The sequence below is a fragment of the Polistes canadensis genome, unplaced genomic scaffold (genome assembly GCF_001313835.1).
Source record: "Polistes canadensis isolate GaletaPanama2010 unplaced genomic scaffold, ASM131383v1 scaffold_146, whole genome shotgun sequence".
NCBI classification, from domain to species: Eukaryota; Metazoa; Arthropoda; class Insecta; order Hymenoptera; family Vespidae; genus Polistes; species Polistes canadensis.
In genome coordinates, this window is record NW_014569693.1 from 59,323 (window position 1) to 85,272 (window position 25,950).

The window sequence follows — 25,950 nt, forward strand, 5'->3', positions numbered from 1 at the left end:
CTTCTTCTTTTTTTTTTTTTATTGTAATTATTATATTTATACAACAGAGATAGTAATAGTAAATATAAAAATAATATAAAATAAAAAGTACATATATATATATATATATATAATTAATTTCAAATTTAATGAATTTTATTTTATTTCCTTTTTTCTTTTTCTTTTTTTGTATATTTTTGTCAATTAATAATATATCGACTTAAAAAATAAAAAAAACAGCATGAGTAGGTTGATACAAGAAAAAAACGAAGAAGAAGAAATAAAAGTAATACGAGAAACAGTTTGAATCAAATACGATGAATGAGTGGGAGTAATATAATCAAAGAAATACAACCTGTAATATAATTTTTCTTCTTTCTTTCTTTTCTTTTCTTTTTTTTAATGTTTCTTTTTCTCTTTCATTCCTTATTTTTAACTATTAAGAAAAAGTAAAAGATCTTTCCTTCTTTCTTTCTTTCTTTCTTTCTTTCTTTCCAATTTAAAAAGAATCCAAACTTAACGAGTTTTTCGTAGAGTTTTGATTGTGTGTTACAAGATGAGAATGATAACAACGTAATGAGAGAAGCTTCGAGGATTAGAAAAGTCCGATTCAAGAGATAAAACCTGAGTCAGCATTGGAAAGGTCATTTTAAAATTACTACCAACCTTTATCGTCTAAGTGCATTGTCCTTGGCGCAGCCGTATTTTTTTCTTTTTTTTTTTTTTTATAAAGAGATCCTTCAAATTCTTTATATTTTCATTTCCTGCATTCGTGAGTATCGTTTGCTTCCTTTTTTTCTTTTTTGTTAAACGTATATAAAAAAAATATATTTATATATATGTATATCAAAAGATTAGGATAAGTAAATATAATGATAATTTATATGCAAGTAATTACATAACAGTGCAATATTTTTTGTTCTATTTCTTTACTATATTTAGATTAGTTTCTAAGTACGCGATAGGATTAAATATGTAATAATAATATTTTTCACTTAGAAAAAGTAAAAAACCTTGACGTTACTTGAAAATGTTCAAATATATTATCATTTATAAATAATTTATAAATACGACTGTTATATTATCGCGCTCGGTTTGTCTATCAGAAATTTATATACTTTTGTTGCAAATTATTTTTATTTATTTCAATTTTGTGTTCTTATATTTCTTTTCTTTTTTTTTTTTTTTTTTTTTTTTCTTGAATCAAACGATGCATCATCATCGATATAATTTTTTTTTGAATAAATAATATATGTAAAACATATTGAAATAAAAAAAAAAAATTTATTTATCAAAATGTGCCGAGTCGTTTCTTGTTAAAATACGCGTTATCTGAAATATTCTTTTGCTCGGTGGATTTGTCGAACATAATATTTACCTTATCTCGATTAATATATTCTCTCACATACACACATATATATACAATACATGAATCGTGAGAGTTTGTTTATGGCGCATGATTTAAAAAGTTATTCTCTCTCTTTTTTGACGGGGGGCGGGGGGGCTTGATGTTCGAACTTTAACGACGAATACGCGAAATACATTTCTTTTTTTCTTTTAATAAATAAATAAAACAATACTTCGAGAACACGATCGTCAAGATAATATATTAATATTTAATAAATTATAATATCGAGATATATTTTATATCTTAAAATGGTGAAGAAGAAGAAGAAGAAGAAGAAGAAGAAGAAGAAGAAGAAGAAGAAAATAAAAAATATGAATCTGTTAATATTGACCAAAAAAAAAAAAAAAAAAAAGAAAAAACTTATCGTAAATCATGACGTAAAATGAGGGGGATATATCTATATATATATTTTTTTTTTTTTTTAGAAAAAAGTAAGTCGAGTGGGAGTAGGAGGAGGGGGTCAGATTGTCCAAGGACTTCAATCGGTCACCGATACTGGAACCGGAAGTCAATGGTGGAGACAACAGCACCCATCCTATCATTATAACCATTATCATCATCAGGGTGGTTATTACACATCGCAATCGCATAATCACAACAACCCTGTCACTACCATGAAGCAATCCTATATGCAGGTTGGTCTATCATTTTAAACAAAATCATATCCTCCTATATGCTTTTCTTCGTTCCTTTTTTGACGTTTCCATCGTTTAAAAAATGTCTCCTCTCATTTTGGGTATTGTTTTTTCTTTTTAATATTATTATTATTTTGTTAACATAAAAGATTTCGTTGTAGCATTTATTATTCGTCAGCGGTGGGCTGCCAGTTAACTCTCGTCTATTTTCTGATAACATTTTTTTATTTTTCAATTATTTCTAATATATATATATATATATATTATATATAGAAATAATATATTATATATATATATATGTGTGTATCCTCTCTTTCTGTCTCTCTCTCTCTCTCTTTTCTCTCTTTCTTTCTTTTTTTATCTTTTTCTATTTAAATTATATATATATACACGAAAAAAATAATAACATATTTATTGTTTTTAGTTTAAATATCATTTATTTCAGTTAACGTGGGTTTTACACGACGACGAGGCGCAGATTAACAAAAAACTGCCAAAGGAATTGTTATTAAGGTAACAAATCATAATAATAAATCATTTTTATAATTAAATCACATTAATATCGAAATTGTGATCGATCTACACGCGTAATTTCAGAATCCTCTCGTATCTCGACGTTATATCTTTATGCCGATGTGCCCAAGTAAGTAAAGCATGGAACATATTGGCCCTCGATGGTTCCAATTGGCAAAGGATCGACCTTTTTGATTTTCAACGAGACGTGGGGGTACTTAAAAAAATAACAATATATTTTTTTTAAGAAAAGAAACAATTCACATACTTGTTGTTAATATTTAAAACATCGTTCGCGTATATAACGCTCGAATTAATAATTAAATTTTTTGTTCTTTTTTTTTCTCCCTTTTATTTCGTTTTTTTTCTTTTCTCGTTTGTTTGTTTGTTTGTTTTTTTTTTTTTTAGGAATCAGTAATAAAAAACATTTCGAATCGTTGCGGCGGATTTCTTCGACAATTGTCATTGAGAGGATGTCAAAGTATCGGAGACGAATCTATGCGTTTATTAGCCAGTTCTTGTCCCAACATCGAGGAACTTAATCTGAGTCAGTGTAAGAAAATCTCGGATTCAACTTGTGAGGCCCTCAGCAAACGTTGTCGAAAGCTGCAACGATTAAATTTGGATTCATGTCCGGAAATAACAGATCTTTCGTTGAAAGATCTATCGGATGGTTGTACTCATTTAACACACATCAATCTGTCATGGTGCGAATTACTTACCGACAATGGAATCGAAGCATTGTCAAGGGGATGTACATCATTACGTAACTTTCTAAGTAGGGGTTGTCGTCAATTGACAGACAAAGGTGTCAAATGTTTGGCCGAATATTGTCGACATCTTGAAGCGATTAATCTACACGAATGCAGGGTATTACAAATTTTTGTATATTTATTATTATCAACATTTATTTTTATTTATTTTAATGCATACAATCAAAAATCTCCATCCCCCCTATAAACAACACAAATAAATATTATTAATTATAATTGATTTAATATATTGATATTTTTCTTTTGATTTCAAAAAATATAATATGGACAATTTTGCTTTGCAGAACATAACAGACGACGCTGTAAGAGAGTTAAGCGAAAAGTGTCCAAAATTACATTACGTTTGTATATCGAATTGTCCTAATTTAACGGATGCATCTCTCATAACTTTGGCTCAACACTGTCCACTTCTTAGTATTCTCGAATGCGTTTCTTGCACGCACTTTACCGACGCAGGTTTTCAAGCTCTCGCGAGAGTAAGTTTTGATATATAATCAATTTGACTTTTATCATCAATGATCGATTGATTTTCTGATCGTTTAATATTTTAGAATTGCAGATTACTCGAAAAGATGGACCTCGAAGAGTGCCTTTTAATAACAGATGCCACCCTTATACACCTGGCTATGGGTTGTCCAAGATTAGAGAAGCTGGTACGTTGAATAAAATATTAAGGAAAATATACAAAAAAGAAAAAAACAAACAAACAAATAAAAAATGCTGTAACAAAATCCGTCATACTTGTCCTATACTAATTGTTCATTTGAATAAAATAATGTAGAGCCTGTCCCATTGCGAGCTGATCACTGACGAAGGGATTCGGCAGCTTGCTCTTTCACCGTGTGCTGCGGAACACTTAGCGGTATTAGAACTGGATAACTGTCCTCTGATAACGGACGCCAGTCTCGATCATCTTTTACAGGCCTGCCACAATCTAGAACGAATTGAACTTTACGACTGCCAACTGATCACTAGAGTTGGCATACGTAGATTAAGAGTATGGTCTTCTTAAGTTTTTCTTTTTATTTCTTATAACACTCTTATATAGTTTTTAACCCTTTGCGAACGGAACATCAAGATGCGTGTTGTTTAATTAACTTGTTTTGTTATTACCATTATTTTAAGATAATATAAATATCTTATAATTAGTACTCTTATTTTGGAGAGAGAAACTTATATTCTGTTGCAGTTTCATGACGAACACTGCCTGCAATGCTATTAATATTTTAAAACAACAAGATAAAGAACAAATTAAAAAGAAGAAAAAAGTAATAAAGTTTAAAGTTATCCGGCAGAAAGAGACGACACTTAATGTTTAAAAAATATGATTTCTTTTTTTGTCTGAGGTCATTGTAGTTGGTGCTTTATCTCACATAATTGATTTATTATTAGAGGAATACCACTTTGGTATCTTTTAATAGCTACAAGATTAATAATCGGTTAACTCGAATGCTTCGGAAAGGGTTAAAAATGTATATATATATATAAATATATTTAAAAATAAATAATTCATTTAATCGTTAGATATATTATATTTAAATTGATAACAAAAGAAAAATAAACTTATCAATTTGAATTATTTCAGACACATTTGCCGAATATAAAAGTCCACGCATACTTTGCACCGGTCACGCCACCTCCTAGTGCGGGAGCATCCCGACAACGATATTGTCGATGCTGCGTCATTCTGTGATTTATCATACAAATGATACTGAAGTAAATCGTCCTTTTGATCTTACTACTCAAGACGTCTTTTCAAAAGACGTTTTTGACTTTTCTCGGTGGTCGTTGTTAACGTTTAACAACAGCGATTATGGGACCCTATATTGTGGTTACCGGAGAACACTGGAACCCTGGTTGCCTATCTTCGATGCTGAGTGTGAAACTCGCTGTCTATTTATAAATGACTATTTCAAACGTTTTCAATTAATTCGAGCTCCACACACACGCAACGAGAGAGAACAAGAAAGAAAGAAAGAAAGAAAGAAAGAAGGAAGGAAGGAAGGAAGGAAGGAAGGAAGGAAGGAAAGAAAGGTAGAAAGAAAGAGAGAGAGAGAGAGAGAGAGAGAGAGAGAGAGAGAGAGAGAGAGAGAGTACGGTACGTCACCATTACCATCGTCGTCACCATAAAGAGTCACTGCTGCAAACTGCAATTTAATTACTAAAATCTATTAAACCGCGTCATGCTGCTGTTACTCCTAATCCTTCTTATTGTTAGATTATTTCGCGTTATATTATTGTTTTAATTAATAATGACATATATATATAAATAAATATAAATATATATGTCATATAATTTTTTCTTATCGCATTGTCACATTGCAAGGACAGTCCGAAAAGGAAAGAAATCTTTGGGTTTCGTTGATAACACGAATCGTAGATATAAACGCTATTATATCCTTTAAAAAAAGAAAAAACATTTCGTTCGTAAAATTTGTCCAATCTTTCACGTCTTATATATATATATATATATAGGAACGATTTATTTTTTTTTTATTATATTTTAATTTTTAATTTTTAATTTGCGTTTTTTATCAGTTTTTAAACTTCGAACCCTTACCAACGTTTTTTTTAAACTGAGAACAAACGGTTAAACCAAACTTGTAGAGTCGTTTAAAAAAAAAAAAAAAAAGAAAAAAAAAAGAAAAAACAATTAACGTATTTACTTTTTAATCTTAATAATCTTGTTAGCCCATCCGATTTATGGGAACGTACGTCCTGTAGCAGTTTCTTGACGAACACTGCCTGTAATGCTATTAATATTTAAACAAACAAAAAAATAATTAAAAAAGAAAAGAAGAAGATGATGATAAAAAGCAAACAAAAAAGAAGACAAAAGTTATGTGATAGGAAGAGACACTCTTACTCGACTTATATTATTATTAATAAAGTGTGTTGTAGTAGAATTTTGTTCTCTTAACGTAGAATGAGAAAAACGAAGAAGAAGAAGAAGAAGAAGAAAAAAAATACCAAGAGAGAACAAAATATGACCGTCGTGTCTTTGATGGAATACGTTTTTCAATCGGTCCATCCATGAAACTTTGACGGTACCTACGGGTTTCTTTCCTTTTTAGGAGAACGCATGTCGCTGACTCGACTCGACTCTGCGCACAACTTCTTTAAACAAAAAGAAAAAGGAAACAAACAAACAAAAAATAGAAAAAAAAAAGTAATAAAAAAGAATAATCGTTTTAAGCGCAATCGTTTAATTGATCGAGGAATACCGGGATTATCGTCTATCAAACTTGTACAACCTACCAACGTTAACGGTAGCGAACGTTAAGATGCATTTTATATTGATTTACGGGCTGACGATATAATACACACACTCACACACATATGTGCCGGTAATTATGATAACACATCAACAAATTTAATTTTATTTTGTGATTTATTCGACAATACACAAATATTAGGTTGTCCCATAAGTTTCTTTCCTTTTTTTTTTTCTATATATACATATATATACTTAATATTATTATTATTAATTTTAAATACACGTTATTAAGAAAAAAAAGGTAATGGGATAGAATGGATCGTATATTAATTGAAATTAAAAATATAATATAAAATACAAGAAATATTTTTCCTGTTAAAATATTACCAGGAAAAAAAGGAAGAAACTTTTAATAAGAAAATTAATAATTTTGGAATATAAAAAAAATCTATAGATATGAATTTTTGTGCAAATTCTGTTGACTCTTACAATTGATACTATCGTAATTATCGACATACACAAAATACACAAAATACACTTGTTAGGTATATTAATAGTATACCGCTCGCGAATCGTAATTTTGAATCACAAACGTATTAACTATTACTACTACTATTTCTCCTCGACGGTCCAGGCATCTTCGTTGTCCTTTTCGTAATGTTTTTTTTTTTTTTCTTTTTTATTACTTATTATTATTTTTTTTTCACTCTAGTTTTAAAATTTTGTCTAGGATTTTTTGTTTCTTCTTCTTCTTTTTTTTTTTTATCTTCTTAATCCTATTCAATTAACTCGTCATGGACTAGGAGAGCACAGACTGAAAAAAAAACTTTTAATTAAAAGTAAAAAATAAACGTAAAAAGTAATCGTAACATTAAAAAAAAAAAACAAAAAAGAAAAATGAAAAAAAAAACAAACAAAATAATTAAATAATTAAAAAAAAGAAAAATACACACAAAAATATATAGAAAAGATACGTACGAATTTGAAGCGTTCCAAATCGCGTTTTGTTGAAAAACGAACGTTTTAAAACTCTTCTGTGTGCGTGTGTATCAGCGATAATCAGACGATGCTGGTATCCATAATCTTTTTACTTTTTAAGCTTAGATTTACGGTACGATGGTAGTACGATTATATTATTATTATTATTATTAATATTAATATTAATATTAATATTTAAGTACGATATTGTGCGGATATATCCTGTCGAATTATCGAAATCCAAAACGATTAAGATTTATTGTATAGTTTTTTTCAATTCTTTTTCTTTTTTTTTTTTTCTTTTTTTCTTTTCTCTTATCGTCATCTTTTTTACGTCCCCGATAATATACTTTATCACACACAAACACACATACACACGCAAAATTTCAAAAAAGATAAAAAATGCATACATTTGCAACCCCCACTCGTCCCCCTGATTAATTGACTGTCTAAAAAACATTTCGTACACCATAAAACGTCGATATTAGATTTGAATATTGTCTGTTCTTATGAAAAAAAAAAAAAAAACAAAACAAAAAAAGTTCTCATGACGGAACGCTTTTGAATATGTTTATGAATACACGTATCATTAAATTGATCAATTTTTTTTATTAATTTCTTCAATTGTGTGGTTTTTTTAATTTCGTTTTGTTTTTAATGTTTCTTTTTCATCCAAGAATTAATGTAAAAGACAGAGAAACATTTCTAAAAATTCTTTTTTTTTTTTATTTTTTTATTTTTATGCCCCTCTCTCCCTCTGTAGCGCGGCACTTGACGAAAAATTGGGTTTCTTTTTTTGTTTTTTTTTTTTAATAAAATAACGCTCGATACTCTTATTTATAACACGAAAAGAAAAGTATTTTATTTAATAGAAATATAATGTGTCAGATAGAAAGATGATATATATTCGTGATATTTTTGGGCTGTTGCAATTTTCGTTGTCGTGTTGTAAAAAGAATTCGTGCGTAAAAACAATTAAACGGGGCCCTAACCATGCGTGCAATATTATTATTATTATTATTATTATTATTATTATTCTTTTTTATTATTATTGTTGTTGTTATTATTGTAATAATAATTGTTATTATATTATTATTATTATTATTATTGTTATTATTATTATTAATTATTATTATTAACGTTACCATATTTAGCACCACTTGATTGTAATCAAAATTTTCATTTTTTTTTTTTTTTATATGATATGCAACGCTTCTCTTTTAATTTTCAAAAAAAGAAGAGAAAAATGACAAAAATAAAAATAAGAAAATGATGGGCGTAGTGTCGTCGTTCGTTGTGCGTACTTGGCTCGTTTAATAAATGCCACCGTGTGTGTATCGTTGCGTAAAAAAAAAAACAAAAATGTACCGATATCGTTTTAAAATAATTCCTCGAATAAGGAATATTATTAAGAACATCGTAACGCAATATATATTAAAAAAAAAAAAAAAAAATATAGCGTGTAACAATAATAATAATTGACAAAACACTAACGAATGAAAACGATTAGTATTACAATGGGGTAAAAAACAAAAAAAAAACAAAAAAAAAGGGACAACAACAAAAGAGATATCGATAAAAAATAAAAATAAAAATTAAAAATTACCGAAAAAAAAGAAAAGAAAATAATACAACATTAAATTAAACGATAATGCATATATAAATAAATAAATATATAAATATATGTATGAGATATGTTTTGTACGCTGCATGTGTCATCTTTAGTAAACCAAAAAACAAAAACTAATGTGATCATTGTGTAATAATGTCTCGTAATTGAAAGGGGTTCGATTTAAAAAAAAAAAAAAAAAAAAAAGAAAAAAAAACGAATTTTAAATTAAGCGACGTTCGAGAATGATGATGTTATACGTCGTTAATGGGTTGAAAACGTTTCGAGTCTTAACGTAGGGACAAAAATTTGATTGTTCTCGCATCAAGGAAAAAATTGCCCTTTATTTTTCAACGTAGTTTGAAAAGTTTAAAAAAAAAAAGAAAAAAAGAGAAAGAGAGAGATAACATGCTCGAAATGTTATCAACCCATCCTCGTATTTTCAATGCCGATCTTAAACATAGGCATTAATATAATAATAATAATAATAATAATAATAATATTAATATTAATATTAATAATAATAATAATAATAATAACGTTTTTCTTTTTATATATTTAAAAACGTTATTATTAATATTTAATAGACGTAAACGAGAAGCCTAAGGTTTCTAATATCTCGCATTTTCTGTTCTGTGTCTCTCTTAGAATTATTTTTTAGAATTGTAATAACACACACACACACACACGTACGATAATGTAATCTTTGCATTGTGAAAGCTCGGAAATGGAGGTTTAGAACGAAGTACAAATATGTATTCTACGAGACGACGCGGTTATTTTTTCAATTCGATTTAAAAAAAAAAAAGAAAAAATGAAATAATTATGATTTAAAAAAAAAAAAGAAGAACAAAAAGCGAGATAATAAGAACCTAAGTGTCTGTCGGTACTTCGAATCGATCGTGCGTGTTAACTGGAATCGATATGAAATAATTCGTAAAAAAGGAATCAATTGAAAAGAAAAATATAACACACACGCAGAAAATACGCCTGAAACTCGAAACAAAAATAATAATAAAAATAATAATAATAATAATAATAATAATAATAATAATAATAATGAAGGAAAAAAAAGAAAATATAAATACGGTTTTATCGGAATCGTTGAAATATCCTAATTATCGCAAAACATCACATCGTTCAATCATGTTTTAAACGATATTAAATTTAAAAAAAATGAAATGAAATGAGATAAAAATAGTGGCGGGGGGGGGGGGAAATGCATAATGAATTAGAAGTCGAGTGATCGAACAAGTAAGTGTTTGGCTGTGCAGTAGTATAGGAAGAAAGATAGAAAAATGAATTACGAAAGAGTGCAAGAGACAAACAATGAGTGAGACTATTATAGAAATATGCGAAATGAAAATTAGAGAAAAAAAAAAGAAACAAAGCGAGAGCGAAAGAAAGAAAGAAAGAAAGAAAGAAAAAAAATAGAGAAAAGGGGTGCGAAAGTAAAAAGAGAATAAGATTCAAATGTTATTTGAAGATCAGTGAAAGTATTCCTATATCTGTTTGCCCAATCGTCATTCTTATTCTCAGGAACGCGTTTTTATGTCCTTTAGAAAAGGACTTTGCCGTCACGCGATACAGGATCATCGTGTCTGTCGAGAATGTTCATAAAGGAATATAAAAAGAAAAAAAAAAAATAGTAATGAATAAAATAAACTATAGTGAAACGGGAAAAGATTAATTTCGTGAAACTCAATGGTCTACACGTGTCGGCCTACACGTGCCTCCCGAAAAATTCCCGATTTACACAATGTCGATAAAACAAATAAATAAATAAATAAAAATATAAATACAAACAAAAAATCGACTTTATCGAGAGGACGTCGTTCAAACAGATCCGCGTACGAATACTGTAGCTGATGACTATATTGATACTTTGCTGCTTTTATGAGCTGCAGTCTACCATGTATATATTTTCATTAATGTATGTATAATAAAATATATTCGAGATAATATACGCTTCGAAAAAATATATTTAACTATCAACTATCCGTATACGTATTAATTCATGTCGTCGACAAGTTCCTTTCGATAATATTTCATTTTTAAATGTTAATTCTTTACATTAGAACAAGTATCAAATGTAATTTGTATATTTTATTAATTTCTCTTCATTACGATAATCAACATTTATTTTCTCTGGTTAGAATATTTAATAATTTAAATGAAATATCAATGTATATAATTAAGACTTCGAAGAAGTGAACATCACAATATATAATCTGTTTGTAATTATAATTAATAATTATATTTGTTATTTAAAATATTTCTTTTTAAATTTACGTAACAAGTAGAAATTTAAAAATATCGAACGGGACATTCGAGAAGCGTGCAAATAATATCGATTAATAATTGTCATTTAATCCGTCAGATGTCCTTACGGATGTGACGTATGTGTGTGTGATGCAGTGGTAGTAGTGTTCGCGTTTTACCAAAACATAACCTATGAAATAAAAAAGTGACATATTGAGTAATTTTTTTTATTAATTTATTTGTTCTTAGTTAAATAAATTAAATTATTGTATAATATTAATCATTTGTTTAATAGTAATGTTTTTAAATATACGTATGTATATATGTATATATATTTAGAATTTTTGTTATTACTGTCATAGGCCTAAATAATTTTAGTATAATCTATTAAAAATATTAATAATGAGCAAATACAGAAGAGAAGATTCTTCAAGTGAGGATAGTAATAGTGAAGAAGAAAGACGTAAGAAAGATATCAAAGAGAGAGATGAATTTGCTAACCGTCTCAAAGCTAAGGATGATAGTAAGACACGCAAAGTTGCTATGCCTGCTGGCTCTGGTGCAGGTAAGATCATAATTTTTACATTTTTTAAAGTATTTTCTTCTCTCTTTAACATATTAACATAAAATATATTTGTTTTCTAGCCGAGGCAGCAAAAAGACTTAAACTTATGGAAACTGATGCAAGAGAAAAGCTTGTTCCAAAACTAAGAGTGGAATCTCGCAGAAAATATTTAGAGAAGCGTAAAGAGGATAAGGTGGCAGAATTAGAAGCGGACATTATTGATGATGAATACCTCTTTGAAGAAGAAATGTAATTTATATTAATTATACTTAATCTGATAGTATTATTATTATATTAAATTATTTACAAAATATTTTTCTATGTATATATAGTTTAACAGAACGTGAAAAACGTGAGAGGGAACATAAGAAACAGCTATTACAATTAGCAAAGGAACATGAAAAGGCAAGAGAACTCGAAAGAGTGCAAAGGTATCATATGCCATTGGAAAAGAAGAAATTAGAAGCGGAAGAAACCCAACATGATGCAGAACCACCACAATCCGAACAAAGTAAATGGGAATCAGATCAGATGTCATCTGCGGTATTTAGATTTGGAGCCAAAGATAGGAAAGGTATAATAATTATTCTAATTAATCATCTTCCTGATTTATTAATATATTTGATATATTTAATAATAATTTAATAATATATTTTAATTAAAGCTCAACAAGATTATGATCTTATATTGGAGGATGAAATAGAATTTATTCAGGGGCTGCATATACCTGGAAGTGAAAAAAGTTCTAAACGCGAACCAAGTCCTTCTCCACAGGCTACAATTTTACAAACGATACAAGAAACCAAAAAGAGCTTACCAATATATCCTTTTAGGAATGATCTTATTCAAGCTATTAAAGAACATCAGGTATTACATTATGATTTGAAACAAAACAATTTTATATTACAATATTTAATTAATGATAAATAACTCGCAATATCTTTAATTTAGATTCTAATAATAGAAGGTGAAACAGGTTCAGGAAAAACGACACAAATTCCACAATATTTATATGCGGCAGGTTTCGCAGAAAACGATAAAATAATTGGTTGTAGTGAGCCTCGCAGAGTAGCAGCAATGTCTGTAGCTGCTAGAGTGGCCCATGAAATGGCTGTCAAACTTGGTAACGAAGTCGGTTATGCAATTCGTTTCGAAGATTGTACATCTCATCGTACTCGTATCAAATACATGACTGATGGTACATTGCATAGAGAATTTCTTAGCCAACCTGATTTAGCGTCATATAGGTAATATTTGAAAATAGTTTTATAAAACGATATTTTTAAATTTCTATACATAACAAAAGTATATTTTATTTCCAGTGTAATGATAATCGACGAAGCTCATGAACGTACATTACATACCGATATTTTATTTGGTTTGGTTAAGGATATAACAAGATTTCGTTCAGACTTGAAATTGTTAATTTCTTCTGCAACATTGGATGCAACTAAGTTTAGTGAATTCTTTGACAACGCACCGATCTTTCGTATACCTGGTCGCCGTTTTCCTGTAGATATATATTATACGAAAGCACCTGAAGCAGATTACATCGATGCATGCGTAGTCTCTATTCTTCAAATTCATGCAACACAACCACCAGGAGATGTACTGGTATTTCTAACTGGTAAGTATATGCTTTCAATGTTAATCATTAAAATTATTTAATTGATTCAAGTACCAATTAAAATATTCGTGAATTGCAAATCAACTAGTAATTTGAAAAAATGTCGATTAGGTCAAGACGAGATTGAGACGTGTCAAGAAATGTTACAAGAAAGAGTTAGAAGGCTGGGAAGTAAATTGGCTGAACTTTTGATATTACCTGTCTATGCCAATTTACCAAGTGATATGCAAGCCAAAATATTTCAACCTACTCCAGCTGGTGCTAGAAAGGTATTTTATTTTATTTTATATTTTTATTATCTTCGTGTCATTTTTAGAATTTACTTTACATATATATTATTTTTATCAATAGGTGGTTCTGGCTACTAACATAGCAGAGACGTCTTTAACCATCGACAATATCGTTTACGTGATAGATCCTGGATTTGCGAAACAAAACAATTTCAATGCACGAACAGGAATGGAAAGTTTGATGGTTGTTCCGATTAGTAAAGCTTCTGCGATGCAGCGTGCAGGTACGTTACTCTCGTAGGCAAAGACATTGAATGAAAATAAAATCTTTACTCTAATGCAATGTTATAAAATTCTTTAACGTTATAAATATATACAGGTCGTGCTGGGAGAGTAGCACCAGGTAAATGTTTCAGGCTTTATACAGCATGGGCATATCAAAACGAGTTAGAAGATAATACTGTACCTGAAATACAAAGGATAAATCTCGGTGTGTATTCAATCTATAATTTTATATGAAATTACTTTCATCATTATTAATAATAATGTTTTAATGATAATTTTTACAGGTAATGCAGTACTCACGTTAAAAGCTTTAGGTATCAATGATTTAGTTCACTTTGATTTTCTCGATCCACCACCTCATGAAACATTAGTATTAGCTTTAGAACAACTTTATGCTTTGGGTGCGTTAAATCATCGTGGTGAATTAACTAAACTTGGTCGAAGAATGGCAGAATTTCCGCTCGATCCGATGATGGCTAAAATGTTATTAGCCAGTGAACGGTATCGTTGCTCTGAAGAAGTAGCTACAATAGCTGCTATGCTTTCCGTTAACGGAGCTATTTTCTACAGACCTAAAGATAAAATTATACACGCGGATACAGCGAGAAAAAATTTTCACGTACCTGGTGGCGATCATCTTACTTTACTCAACGTTTATAATCAATGGCAACAAAGTGATTTTAGTACACATTGGTGTTACGAAAATTTTATACAGCATAGGTACGAACGTAATTGAATTTGTCTTTCTCGTTTTTTAATTTTTCTTTACATCGTTTTGACAATAGATTTTTGTTTGATTAGATCGATGAAACGAGCTAGAGACGTTAGGGAACAATTAATTGGCCTAATGCAACGAGTTGAAATGGAACTTGTATCGGGTATTACGGAAACAATTAATATTCGAAAAGTATGTAACATTTTTATTATATTAATCTAGATAATTTTAAAATTATTTTATTATATTTATTATTTTCAAATATATTTTAGGCGATCACTGCAGGTTATTTTTATCACGTTGCACGTTTGTCGAAAGGTGGACATTACAAAACAGCGAAACACAATCAAACGGTATCCATTCATCCGAATAGTTCACTTTTCCAAGAACTTCCACGATGGTTACTTTATCACGAATTAGTATTTACGACAAAAGAATTCATGCGTCAGGTATTTCATGAAAACTACTTTTTAACGTTATTTAATTTATCGTATTTGTTGGTATTTTTAAATTGATTTTTTATTAAATATATATAGGTAACGGAAATAGAAAGCAAATGGTTATTGGAAGTTGCACCGCATTATTATAAACCCAAAGAATTAGAAGATTCGACAAATAAAAAGATGCCCAAAGTTGTTGGCAGGGCACGACCAGACGGAACTAATTAATATAATAGATTTAATTAATAGGTAAAATACTTTTTGTACAGATGAAACTTTTATATACGTCAAAATATAAAATCACAATCCATCACGATCCAGCAATATTTTACTACGACTATTAAGATCGTAGTAATAAATTTAATCTACCTCCTTAGTACTAGAATATATTATTTAAAATGAGAATGTAAAGGAAGAGAATTAGAGAACGAACAGAAAAATTTATTAAACGATAATGAAGCCATTCGTAAGAAGTTTATCAATTTTTAAATATATTTTTCATTATTTATACACAATAATATTGTTATTATACGCGATATACTCTAGTAAGAGAACAAAGAAATTGAATGAAAATAAAATCTTTACTCTAATGCAGTGTTATAAAAATTTACTGATGGTATAGCTAGAGAGAGAGAGAGAAAAAAAAAAGAAAGACAGGACAATTATTGACTGTACATTATGATGTAAACCATACAGTACATAGAACAAGACGATGATAACTACAGCCTGCATTTATTATATGAATAAAGAAACCCTTCTTGTGTGGTGTTAACAAAGAAAATCAAAGACATACGTATCCATGAATAAAATATAAAAATAGGAAGATATAGAATTCCTATTGTCGACAAATATTTTGCATACACTTTTATCTACTATTTCTAGTATTTAGATTTTCTATCATCAATGCGAAGATAAATCATTTTTAGAACATAAATTTCATTTTGATTTTACAATCTCGTGTTATTTACAAAGCCCAAGAAAAATAATTAACAATATATAAATTAATTGTAATAATGCATACTCTTCCATTATCTTTTGCCCTTTTAACTTACGTTGGTTTTTGGCGGCCAGTTAATTGGTCACCGAATTCTTTTAAATATTTACTATATAACATTTATACGATTTTCATGGTATCCATGCTTTATGCATTCACATTTTGTGGATTCATGGACGCCTTGATTGATCATAATTTGGATAATTTACTTGAAAAATTTTCATTATTTATATCCGTAATCGGTGTGTGTATCAAAGTGACGAACATTTTAATTAATCGAAAGAATATTATTTCTGTTACTAACATGCTTTTAAATGAGCAATGCATTCCTCGCGATTCGAAGGAGTTGGCAATTAAACAGAAATTTGATAAAAATGCAAGGTGAGTATTAATGATAAAGTAGATATTGTACGTTGTAATCAGACGCCAGTAGTAAAGTTCTTGTATGGTCAGACATCTATTACGTTCACATTTAATATCCATCTATTTTAGAAAAGTTACAAATTATTAATTATTAGAGAAAATTGTGTTTATTTGAAAAATAAATTAATTTAAAAAATAACTGCAGTTATATATTAATAATTAAATACAAGATATTTCGTAATACATGTCACACCTATTTCAGGAGTCACAAACCGAGGGTGGTTATTCAAACAAAATTTACTATAATTTTAAAACAAAATCAAATAAAACACATTTTTATATTAACTTATTTTCATTATTCTTGTATTCTCTGTCCATATTTGAAGTAGGATCCCACGTATTACGAAACACTCTGCATATATGTATATAAAAAATAAATGTAAATAATGTGTTACTTTAGGATAATTACAATTTTTTGCGAAATTTTGAACGAGGCAACCGTATTCTTTGCAACAGTAGCACAATTTGGTAAATTCATAGAAACTTGTACTTTACCAGTTGCCAATTGGACACCATACGATCATACCTCGAGTACTATGCTTTGGATAACTTTATTTCATCAAACCTTTGGTCTGATGGTGTGTGCTAATTCAAGTGTTGCTCATGAGACTATAATATCTGGGCTGATGATACAAATATGTTCACAATTGGAAATACTTTGTTATCGGGCTAAAATATTACCAACGTTGCTAGAAAAAAAACAGAAACATTGTTCATCCGAAAAGGATTTAAAGAAAATCGAAAATCGAGTTATCGGTGAATTGGTCGAATATCATCTTTACGTTTATAAGTAAAAATAATATACTATGGTTTCATTTTCCATAATTATGATTTTATTAGATTTATTAACGTTTTCATTTGTTCATTGAGGGTTTTATTTATTAATATATATATATCACATTAATTTTTATATTAATTAATTTGTTAGAACATTATTATATACAAATATTTGATTTTAGATTCACTCAAAAAGTCAACGACGTATTCAATTTGATGATATTCATGCAATTTTCTTTAAGTTCGACCGTATTGTGCATGAGTGTTTATAAATTATCGACTAAGGATTTGATAAGTTTTGATTTTCTTTGGACATTTTGTTATCTCGCTTGTATGCTCATCCAATTATTTCTTTATTGTTGGTATGGTAACGAAGTTACATTGAGGGTAAATATTAAAAAAAAATTAATCTCACACACCTCTCTTTTTTTTTTTTTTTTATTCTTTTATCTTACAATTTTTGTTTAATATCGAATTTTATTAACATTTTTGAGAGTAAAAAAATTGGAGATGCATTTTACGGAATGGATTGGATATCATTAAAAACAAGAGTAATTAAAAGTTTAACTATAATAATGGCAAGAACAACGAAGAGCATTGAAATGCATAGTTTACACATAGTTAAACTTTCAGCTAAATCATTTATGACTGTAAGTATATATATATAAAGAAACAAATGATTATTGCTTTTTAATAATTGAATATTATTAATTTAATGATTTCACATTTCAGATAATTAAAGTTTCGTATTCTGCTTATAATGTTTTACAGACCTCATCGTAATATACAATTGTTACATTTATAAATAAAAATATTATTTGACAGTGCAGTTTGATATTCAATATTTTAAATCGTTGTCAGAAAAGTGTTGTTTGATATATTTCATAAAATTCACATCAGAATAAATAAATAATAATAGAAAAAAAAATATATGAAAAACAATAGAGAAACCTAATGTCAAAGGAGAACTTGATAGATTAAACTCAGAACTCGTCTATACGTATCATCTCACTGACTATAGTTATTATTATACTTACGCTTCGTAGATAGGAATCATTTTTAATTATTAATGAAGTAATAATGTGAAAAAGAGAGATAAAGAAAATTTATCGATAAAAATATCTAGAAAGTTTTTAATTACAGGCGGAAGAATAAAAACTTCTCTCGATGTAAAAAGTTTTAATTCACGATAAATAATTTAACATTAATTAGTCTTAGGGGATATCGGAGAGAGAGAAAAAAGAAATCATTTTTCTAGAATATATAATAGAAATATAACTTTAAAGTATTTTACGCAGATATAACGTAAGGTTATAAAAATTTACTGACTGTATAGACGAGGGGGTTGATATAATTATCGACAATACGTCGTAATAAAAACGAAAGATGTTTTAATGAACGGGTGAGGGAAAAAAAAATGTATGAATAATTAGTAAACAACGTTACATTATACTTGATGAAAGGAGAATAGTTTTAAAGAAAAAAGAAAAAGAAAATCTCTCGCATAAAAACAATCCTGTAAATTATTACTTACACGATTGAAAAAATTCTTTTCTTTTATAAATATTTCAGAGAGATATCTATTCCTTTTTTTTACTACCCCTAAGAAAAAATACAAATACGCATTGTAATAGAAAGAACGTAATACAAAAGTTAGAAAATGCACGTTCTACCTGTATCATTTGCTTTGCTAACATACGTCGGATATTGGCGGCCAAAAAATTGGTCAAATAATTCAATCAAATCTTATTTATACAATATTTATACTTTATTTATGATATTTGTAATATGTTCTTTCGCATTTTGTAATATTATCGATGCTTACGTCGATCAAAATGTTAACACATTCATAGAAAAGTTTACCCTTACAATATCGGTCGTAGCAGTGTGCATTAAAATAATTAATCTTACATTAAAAAGGGAAAGTATTATTTCTTTGTTCGATATGCTTCTCAAAGATTTTTGTCTACCAAGGAATTTGGAGGAACGAAATGTACAAGGAAAATTTGACGAGGACGCAAGGTGAATTATTTCTTTTTTAAGTAGTAGTTACTTTAATATGGTCAGACCAGTTTTAAAATAGAATTCGTCAATGACGTTTGGCAAACAAATTATTTTTATATTCATGTATTATCTAATCAAAGATTAAATAACACGTGTCTTCGTTATACGTGCATAACAATTATTACGAGTACTTACGATTTTTTATTTTTATTTAACACAAAGCAAATTATTATTTTCGATAATAATAAAACGTAGCTTTTTTTTTAATAATAAATTTTTTTTTAAAATACATCAATGTTTATCAATTAATCTCGTATAAATGAAATAACGTGTAAATTTTTAAATATATATCACACATAAATATTTGGTAATTAATTTAAAGAATTATTCTCTCGTATAGATTAATAGAATTTGTTTTTATATGATTTTTATTTTCATTAGGAGGATCACAATATATGTTGAATTTTTAAACGAAGCAACAGTGATATTTGCTATAATAGATGGCATAAAGGGACATGTACTCCCATTTGGAAATTGGACTCCTTACGATCACTCATCGGAAATAATGTTTTGGTTATCATTGATATATCAATCAATTGCACTTTTGGTAGTAGCAAATTCGAGTGTTGGACATGAAACAATAATCTCTGGATTGATGATACAAATTTGTGCACAATTTGAGATATTTAGTCATCGAATAAAAACATTGCCAATGTTATTGGAGATAGCAAAAAAAAATTGCGATTATATCGTTCAGTGGAAAACAGAGAAGAATAAGATAATTCGTGAATTAATCGATTATCATTTATACATTTACAGGTTAATCATATTCTTTATATCATATAAAATATAATATAAAACAACAAAATGACGAAACACATATTACGATTGGATGATATATTATATATTTGAAATAAAAATTTATGTTAATTATTTTTTTTTAGCTTTGCTACTAAAGTTAACAGCGTATTTACGACGATGATCATGTTGCAATTTTCTATAAGCTCGATTGTACTATGTTTGACCGTTTACAGGATGTCCAAGGCAGAAATCGCAAGCATTGAATTTATTTGGGGAGTTTCTTACCTTGGTTCTATGTTCATGCAAATATTTCTCTATTGTTGGTTCGGCAACGAAGTTATATTAAAGGTTAATTAATAGATTCAATTACATTGATTGATTAATGTGTATTTCTTATTCATCAATTACTTTAATGATTAATGTAATATTACATTACCATTTAATTCTATTTAATAGAGTATGCAAATCGGAGATATGTTTTATGAAATGGATTGGACGTCATTGGAAAATGACATAGTTAAAATTATTCCTATAATAATGTTACGATCTACAAAACCCATTGAAATGAGAAGTGGTTATATTATAGTATTGTCTGCTCAATCATTTACAAGCGTAAGTTAATTGTTTGTGTTAAATATATATATATATATTCTTTAATAATTAATATTATTTTTATTTTTGTATATGTTTTTAAACTAATTACAGATACTGAATACATCGTACTCGGCATTTAACGTTTTGCAAAATTCTTCATAATGATCGTATTTATTGAATTCGTGCAAACAATTATAGTCAAAATAGAAGTGTAGATATTTTGATGTATTCGATAGTATATAAATATAAATATATATATGTTACCGTCAAAGCCGGATATCAGTCATTATTAGTAATTCCTCGGCTTCTCATTAATGCAAAGCGCCTTCCGACGAATTCGTAAATAAGACTTTTTATACTTAATAATATATATATATATATACTTAATAATTATATTTTTTATACTAAAAGTGAATAGATTTTAATGAAACTTATATTAAATTAAAGTACACTCTTTTGTCTACGCATATAATACCATATCGAGTTATAAAATTAGCATGTAAAGTTCAGAAACTATCAGAGAATACTATGATGTAAATTGTACATCTTTGTAATTTCTTTGAAAAGTTTTGGTAAATATTTCTTATACTAAAAGTGAATAGATTTTAATAAAACTTATATTAAATTAAAGTACATTCTTTTGTCTACGCGTAGAATACCATATCGAGTTATAAATTTAGCATGTAAAGTTCAGAAAATGTCAGAGAATGCAATGGTGTAAATTGTGCATCTTTGCAATTTCTTTGAAAAGTTTCGGTATATATTTTTTATACTTTTTGCAAACGGATTTTAATGATTTTTATATTAAATTAAAGTGCACTCTTTTGCCTACGCGTAGAACACCATATCGAGTTATAAATTTAGCATGTGAAGTTCAGAAAATATCAGAGAATGCAATGCTGTAAAGTGTGCATCTTTGCAATTTCTTTGAAAAGTTTCGGTATATATTTTTTATACTTTTTGCAAACGGATTTTAATGATTTTTATATTAAATTAAAGTGCACTCTTTTGCCTACGCGTAGAACACCATATCGAGTTATAAATTTAGCATGTGAAGTTCAGAAAATATCAGAGAATGCAATGCTGTAAAGTGTGCATCTTTGCAATTTCTTTGAAAAGTTTCGGTATATATTTTTTATACTTTTTGCAAACGGATTTTAATGATTTTTATATTAAATTAAAGTGCACTCTTTTGGCTACGCGTAAAGTATCTTTTCTAGTAATAAATCAATCTGGAAAGGTTCATAAAATGCCCAAGAATGCGATGCTGCAAATATTTCCTACTTTGCCATCTCTTTGAAAAGTTTCGGCGAATATTTTTTATCTTTTTTGCAAATAGATTTTAATGAAACTTATATTAAATAAAAGTGCAGACTTTTAGCTACACGTAGAGTACAAATTTGACTTATAAATAAATCTGCAAAGGTTCATAAAATGGCAAAGAAAAGTTGGCGGACTAGGCATTGTTCACATTGCCTAAGGCTAGGCATTGTTAACATTGCCGGGGGTGGTTTGGAACCTAGGCCGGTAATGTTAACAATGCCTGGCCATCAGGCATTGTTCACATTGCCTGATACGCAAACTTTTCTTTGCCATTTTATGAACCTTTGCAGATTTATTTATAAGTTAAATTTGTACTCTACGTGTAGCTAAAAGAATGCACTTTAATTTAATATACAAGTCATTAAGATTCGCTTGCTCTAAGTATAAAAAATATTTGCCAAAACTTTTTAAAGAAATGGCAAAGTAGGAAATATTTGCAGCATCGCATTCTTGGGCATTTTATGAACCTTTCCCGATTGATTTATTACTAGAAAAGATACTCTACGCGTAGCCAAAAGAGTGCACTTTAATTTAATATAAAAATCATTAAAATCCATTTGCAAAAAGTATAAAAATTATTTACCGAAACTTTTCAAAAAAATAGCAAAGATGCACAATGTACAGCATTGCATTCTCTGACATTTTCTGAACCTTTGCAGATTGTTTTATAACGCGAAAAAAGACTCTACGCGTAGACAAAAGAGTGTACTTTAATTTAATATAAAAATCATTAAAATCCATTTGCCAAAAGTATAAAATATATTTGCCAAAACTTTTCAAATAAATGGCAAAGTAGAAAATATTTGCAGCATCGCATTCTTTGCCATTTTATGAACCTTTTCAGATTGATTTATTACTCGATATTATATTCAGCGCGTAGACAAAAGAATGTACTTTAATTTAATGTAAGTTTTATTAAAATCTATTCACTTTTAGTATAAAAAATATTTACCGAAACTTTTCACAAAAATTGCAAAGATCCACATTTTACAGCATTACATTCTCTGAGAGTTTCTGAACTTTACATGCTAAATTTATAACTCGATATGGTATTCTACGCGTAGACAAAAGAGTGTACTTTAATTTAATGTAAGTTTTATTAAAATCTATTHACTTTTAGTATAAAAAATATTTATCAAAACTTTTCAAAAAATTAGAATTCTGTAAGAATTCTTCTGTATCCGACTTCATCGGAATACTCTTTGCATTGATGAAAATGCCGAGGAATTACTAGCAACGGCAGATTTCCGGCTATGACGGTAACATATATAATATATAGGAAACAAGGTATTAAATGTTTTTAATTTTCAAAATAATAATAATCAACTTACTTCGAGTATTACTTTTTCGAATAATCATTCCCAATCATTTTCAATCATTCTGTATCTCATTTTGTGTTTTATTTATATATTTAAAAAAATACTTCAATTTTATCTCGTTTTTCAATACGATTTTATTAATATTTCGAATCACTTTTACGACCATACAAATTCATTTCAGTAAAAACAATTTCCTCTTTCATAGTTTTGCTACTTCAACAACGCATAAGAATAATAAATAACAATAAATCACAGATGTGTGATTGTGTAAAGACATCGTAATTTTTTGTCCAGATGGATTATTTCATCTATATAATTTTGGAAGTTGACATTAGAATAATGATAGATTTCGTTTCGGGAAAAGTAGAATCATACATCGATCGTACAATTCATACGCGGGGGGTTGGTAAAGAAAAGTATGAATAAAATAAAGTAAAATCATTTCAGTTCGTGAAGAAATTTCTTAACGTACGTATCTAACGTTAAAAAAAAGAAACAAAATCTGATTAACGAACAAATAATATTCGTGTTTGTATATAAGTTTAACATTTGATTCATAAGTATCGTTTAATACGATGTTAAAGAAATTATAATTTGTAATTAAAAAGAAAAAAAAAATTTGACAAAGTTACGTGTAATATTATAATTAAAAAATGATCTTAGAATCAACTCTGATGATTCTAAGTATTTGCGGATGTTGGAAACCACCGTCCTGGTCATTATTGTATTACAAAAATTGTTTATACAATTTCTATGATATTTGCGTAATTTTTTTAGTATCCACATTATCGTTATCACAAATCATTGGTATCGCATTAAACATTTCAAGCGATCTTTCCGAAGACATTTATGTATCTTTGACCATTGCAATATCTTGTTTGAAAATGTTAACGTTTAAAATCAATTACAATGATGTCGTTGAATTAATAAACGCATTAAACGAAAAAGAACCGTACGTGCCATCGGACGAGGAAGAAATTCTGATCCAATTGAAATTCGACAAATTAGCACGGTTTGTAATTAATATTATTACATACGAATTTCTGTTTCTTTTATTTTTTTTTTTTTAGGGAGTAGGGGAAATTAACAATATACAATAATTTGATAATATAATATATATATAAATAGAAAATTGTATCGTAAAAGTTTGTTTTTCTTTTTATCAAATATTCATCAATTATTTTATTAAAACAATATAATCATTATAATATGTTAGAAATATCCAACGACAAAAAATGATTAATGATTAATTGTTTTTATTGAATTAGAAAAAACCAACTTTTGTGACGTATATAACGCGTGTATATATTTATATAAATTATATTATATAATTTTGTATATTTTTTGTTATAGATATAATACAAATGGTTATACATCCTTGATAGGATTTTCAGTTAGCAGTTTTGTATTTATGTCATTAATCAATGATCTCAGAAACGGACAATTAACATTTCAAGAAGTTTGGTTACCATTCGATAGTACGACACCCGTTATGTATTATTTAATATACACTCAACAAATCTTAGGTATGACATTAGCCGGATTTTTAAACGTCGCATTGGATTCATTGATATGCGGAATTTTTATACACATTTGTTGTCAAATCAAGATTTTGGAAAATCGTTTGACGAAAATTGCCGACAAACGGAAGACACTTTTAATATTATGCATTCGTCATCACGAATGCATATACAAGTTAGTACACATTATTACAAACATTTTTTTTTTATATTTCTATAATAAAAAATTGAATTTATTTATTATAATATAATTAATATTCACGTTGTGAAATTAACGAATTATTCATATTAATTTTCACAAAATAAAAAAATATTCACAATAAGTTAGAATTATTTTTATCGAAATCTACAGATTCGCTGATAACGTAAATCAAATCTTTGGTTTGATTATTTTCTTTCAATTCTTTGGCAGCACATTGACAGTATGTTTTACGTTGTATCAATTAACTAAAATATCACCGGCTTCTGTGGAATATGCTAAAATGTCACTTTACATGTATTGTATGTTAATACAAATATATCTTTACTGTTGGTACGGAAATTTAATTACTTTAAAGGTAAGCGGTGTGAACAACATTATTATTAACACAAAAATGTAATATTTCATTATAAAAATAATAATAATAATAATAATATATATATATATATAAATCATATATTAGAGTAAAGAAATAATCGATAAGATTTTCGGCATTGATTGGACGATATTAAACAATAGCATGAAGACGTCTTTATTAATTATGATGAATCGTACTATCAAACCAATTTCAATGGTGGTTATCAAAATTTTCTCATTAAATCTCGATTCGTTTATCAGTGTTAGTATTTTAACATCATTAAAAATGATATAATATAATCATGATTATACTAAATTTGTTACTTAATTTAGATTTATTTTTCAGATAATTAAAACGGCCTATTCAGCATACAATCTTTTGCAACAAACACAGGGATGATAG

At 28.0% G+C, this 25,950-nt stretch overlaps 3 protein-coding genes across 5 annotated transcripts in view; all 3 read left to right on the forward strand.

The window, feature by feature from the left end:
• LOC106788647 (F-box/LRR-repeat protein 2) overlaps window positions 1-6,491 on the forward strand; it is a 10,610-nt gene extending 4,119 nt beyond the window's left edge. Inside the window, exons 2-9 of one of the 3 annotated variants that reach the window (XM_014752095.1) lie at window positions 1,813-2,022; window positions 2,447-2,535; window positions 2,620-2,749; window positions 2,944-3,405; window positions 3,593-3,784; window positions 3,860-3,961; window positions 4,090-4,305; window positions 4,894-6,491. In XM_014752095.1, the coding sequence (XP_014607581.1) occupies window positions 1,813-2,022; window positions 2,447-2,535; window positions 2,620-2,749; window positions 2,944-3,405; window positions 3,593-3,784; window positions 3,860-3,961; window positions 4,090-4,305; window positions 4,894-5,001 (1,509 nt within the window). In that variant the 3' untranslated portion in view covers window positions 5,002-6,491. The remainder of the gene's footprint in view (window positions 1-1,812; window positions 2,023-2,446; window positions 2,536-2,619; window positions 2,750-2,943; window positions 3,406-3,592; window positions 3,785-3,859; window positions 3,962-4,089; window positions 4,306-4,893) is intronic. The other 2 variants (XM_014752096.1, XM_014752097.1) reach the window with 2 other exon arrangements.
• Window positions 6,492-11,700: 5,209 nt separating this feature from the next.
• On the forward strand, window positions 11,701-15,550 carry LOC106788641 (putative pre-mRNA-splicing factor ATP-dependent RNA helicase DHX16). The gene is made up of 13 exons (XM_014752085.1): window positions 11,701-11,939; window positions 12,020-12,188; window positions 12,272-12,513; window positions 12,604-12,806; window positions 12,891-13,186; window positions 13,262-13,566; window positions 13,678-13,835; window positions 13,918-14,080; window positions 14,176-14,286; window positions 14,366-14,801; window positions 14,883-14,988; window positions 15,069-15,245; window positions 15,333-15,550. Exons 1-13 carry the CDS (start codon window positions 11,777-11,779, stop codon window positions 15,462-15,464), a joined length of 2,661 nt encoding a protein of 886 aa, XP_014607571.1. The 5' UTR covers window positions 11,701-11,776; the 3' UTR covers window positions 15,465-15,550.
• Window positions 15,551-16,126: 576 nt separating this feature from the next.
• LOC106788625 (odorant receptor Or1-like) lies at window positions 16,127-20,991 on the forward strand. The gene is made up of 10 exons (XM_014752042.1): window positions 16,127-16,611; window positions 17,054-17,443; window positions 17,613-17,817; window positions 17,925-18,080; window positions 18,163-18,209; window positions 19,351-19,452; window positions 19,876-20,148; window positions 20,379-20,583; window positions 20,692-20,847; window positions 20,941-20,991. The coding sequence occupies exons 1-10, from the start codon at window positions 16,250-16,252 to the stop codon at window positions 20,989-20,991; spliced, it is 1,947 nt and encodes a 648-aa protein (XP_014607528.1). The 5' UTR covers window positions 16,127-16,249.
• Window positions 20,992-25,950: the final 4,959 nt, after the last annotated feature.

Bases quoted from the DNA above. Each gene is read 5' to 3' on its own strand.
- LOC106788625 (XM_014752042.1), top strand. From the start codon at position 16,250: ATGCATACTCTTCCATTATCTTTTGCCCTTTTAACTTACGTTGGTTTT. The intron at 19,453-19,875 runs GTGAATTATTTC...TATTTTCATTAG, and splicing joins AAATTTGACGAGGACGCAAG to GAGGATCACAATATATGTTG. The intron at 20,149-20,378 runs GTTATTGGAGAT...ATTTTTTTTTAG, and splicing joins CGAATAAAAACATTGCCAAT to CTTTGCTACTAAAGTTAACA.
- LOC106788641 (XM_014752085.1), top strand. From the start codon at position 11,777: ATGAGCAAATACAGAAGAGAAGATTCTTCAAGTGAGGATAGTAATAGT. The intron at 12,807-12,890 runs GTATTACATTAT...TCTTTAATTTAG, and splicing joins AAGCTATTAAAGAACATCAG to ATTCTAATAATAGAAGGTGA. The intron at 13,567-13,677 runs GTAAGTATATGC...AATGTCGATTAG, and splicing joins TGTACTGGTATTTCTAACTG to GTCAAGACGAGATTGAGACG.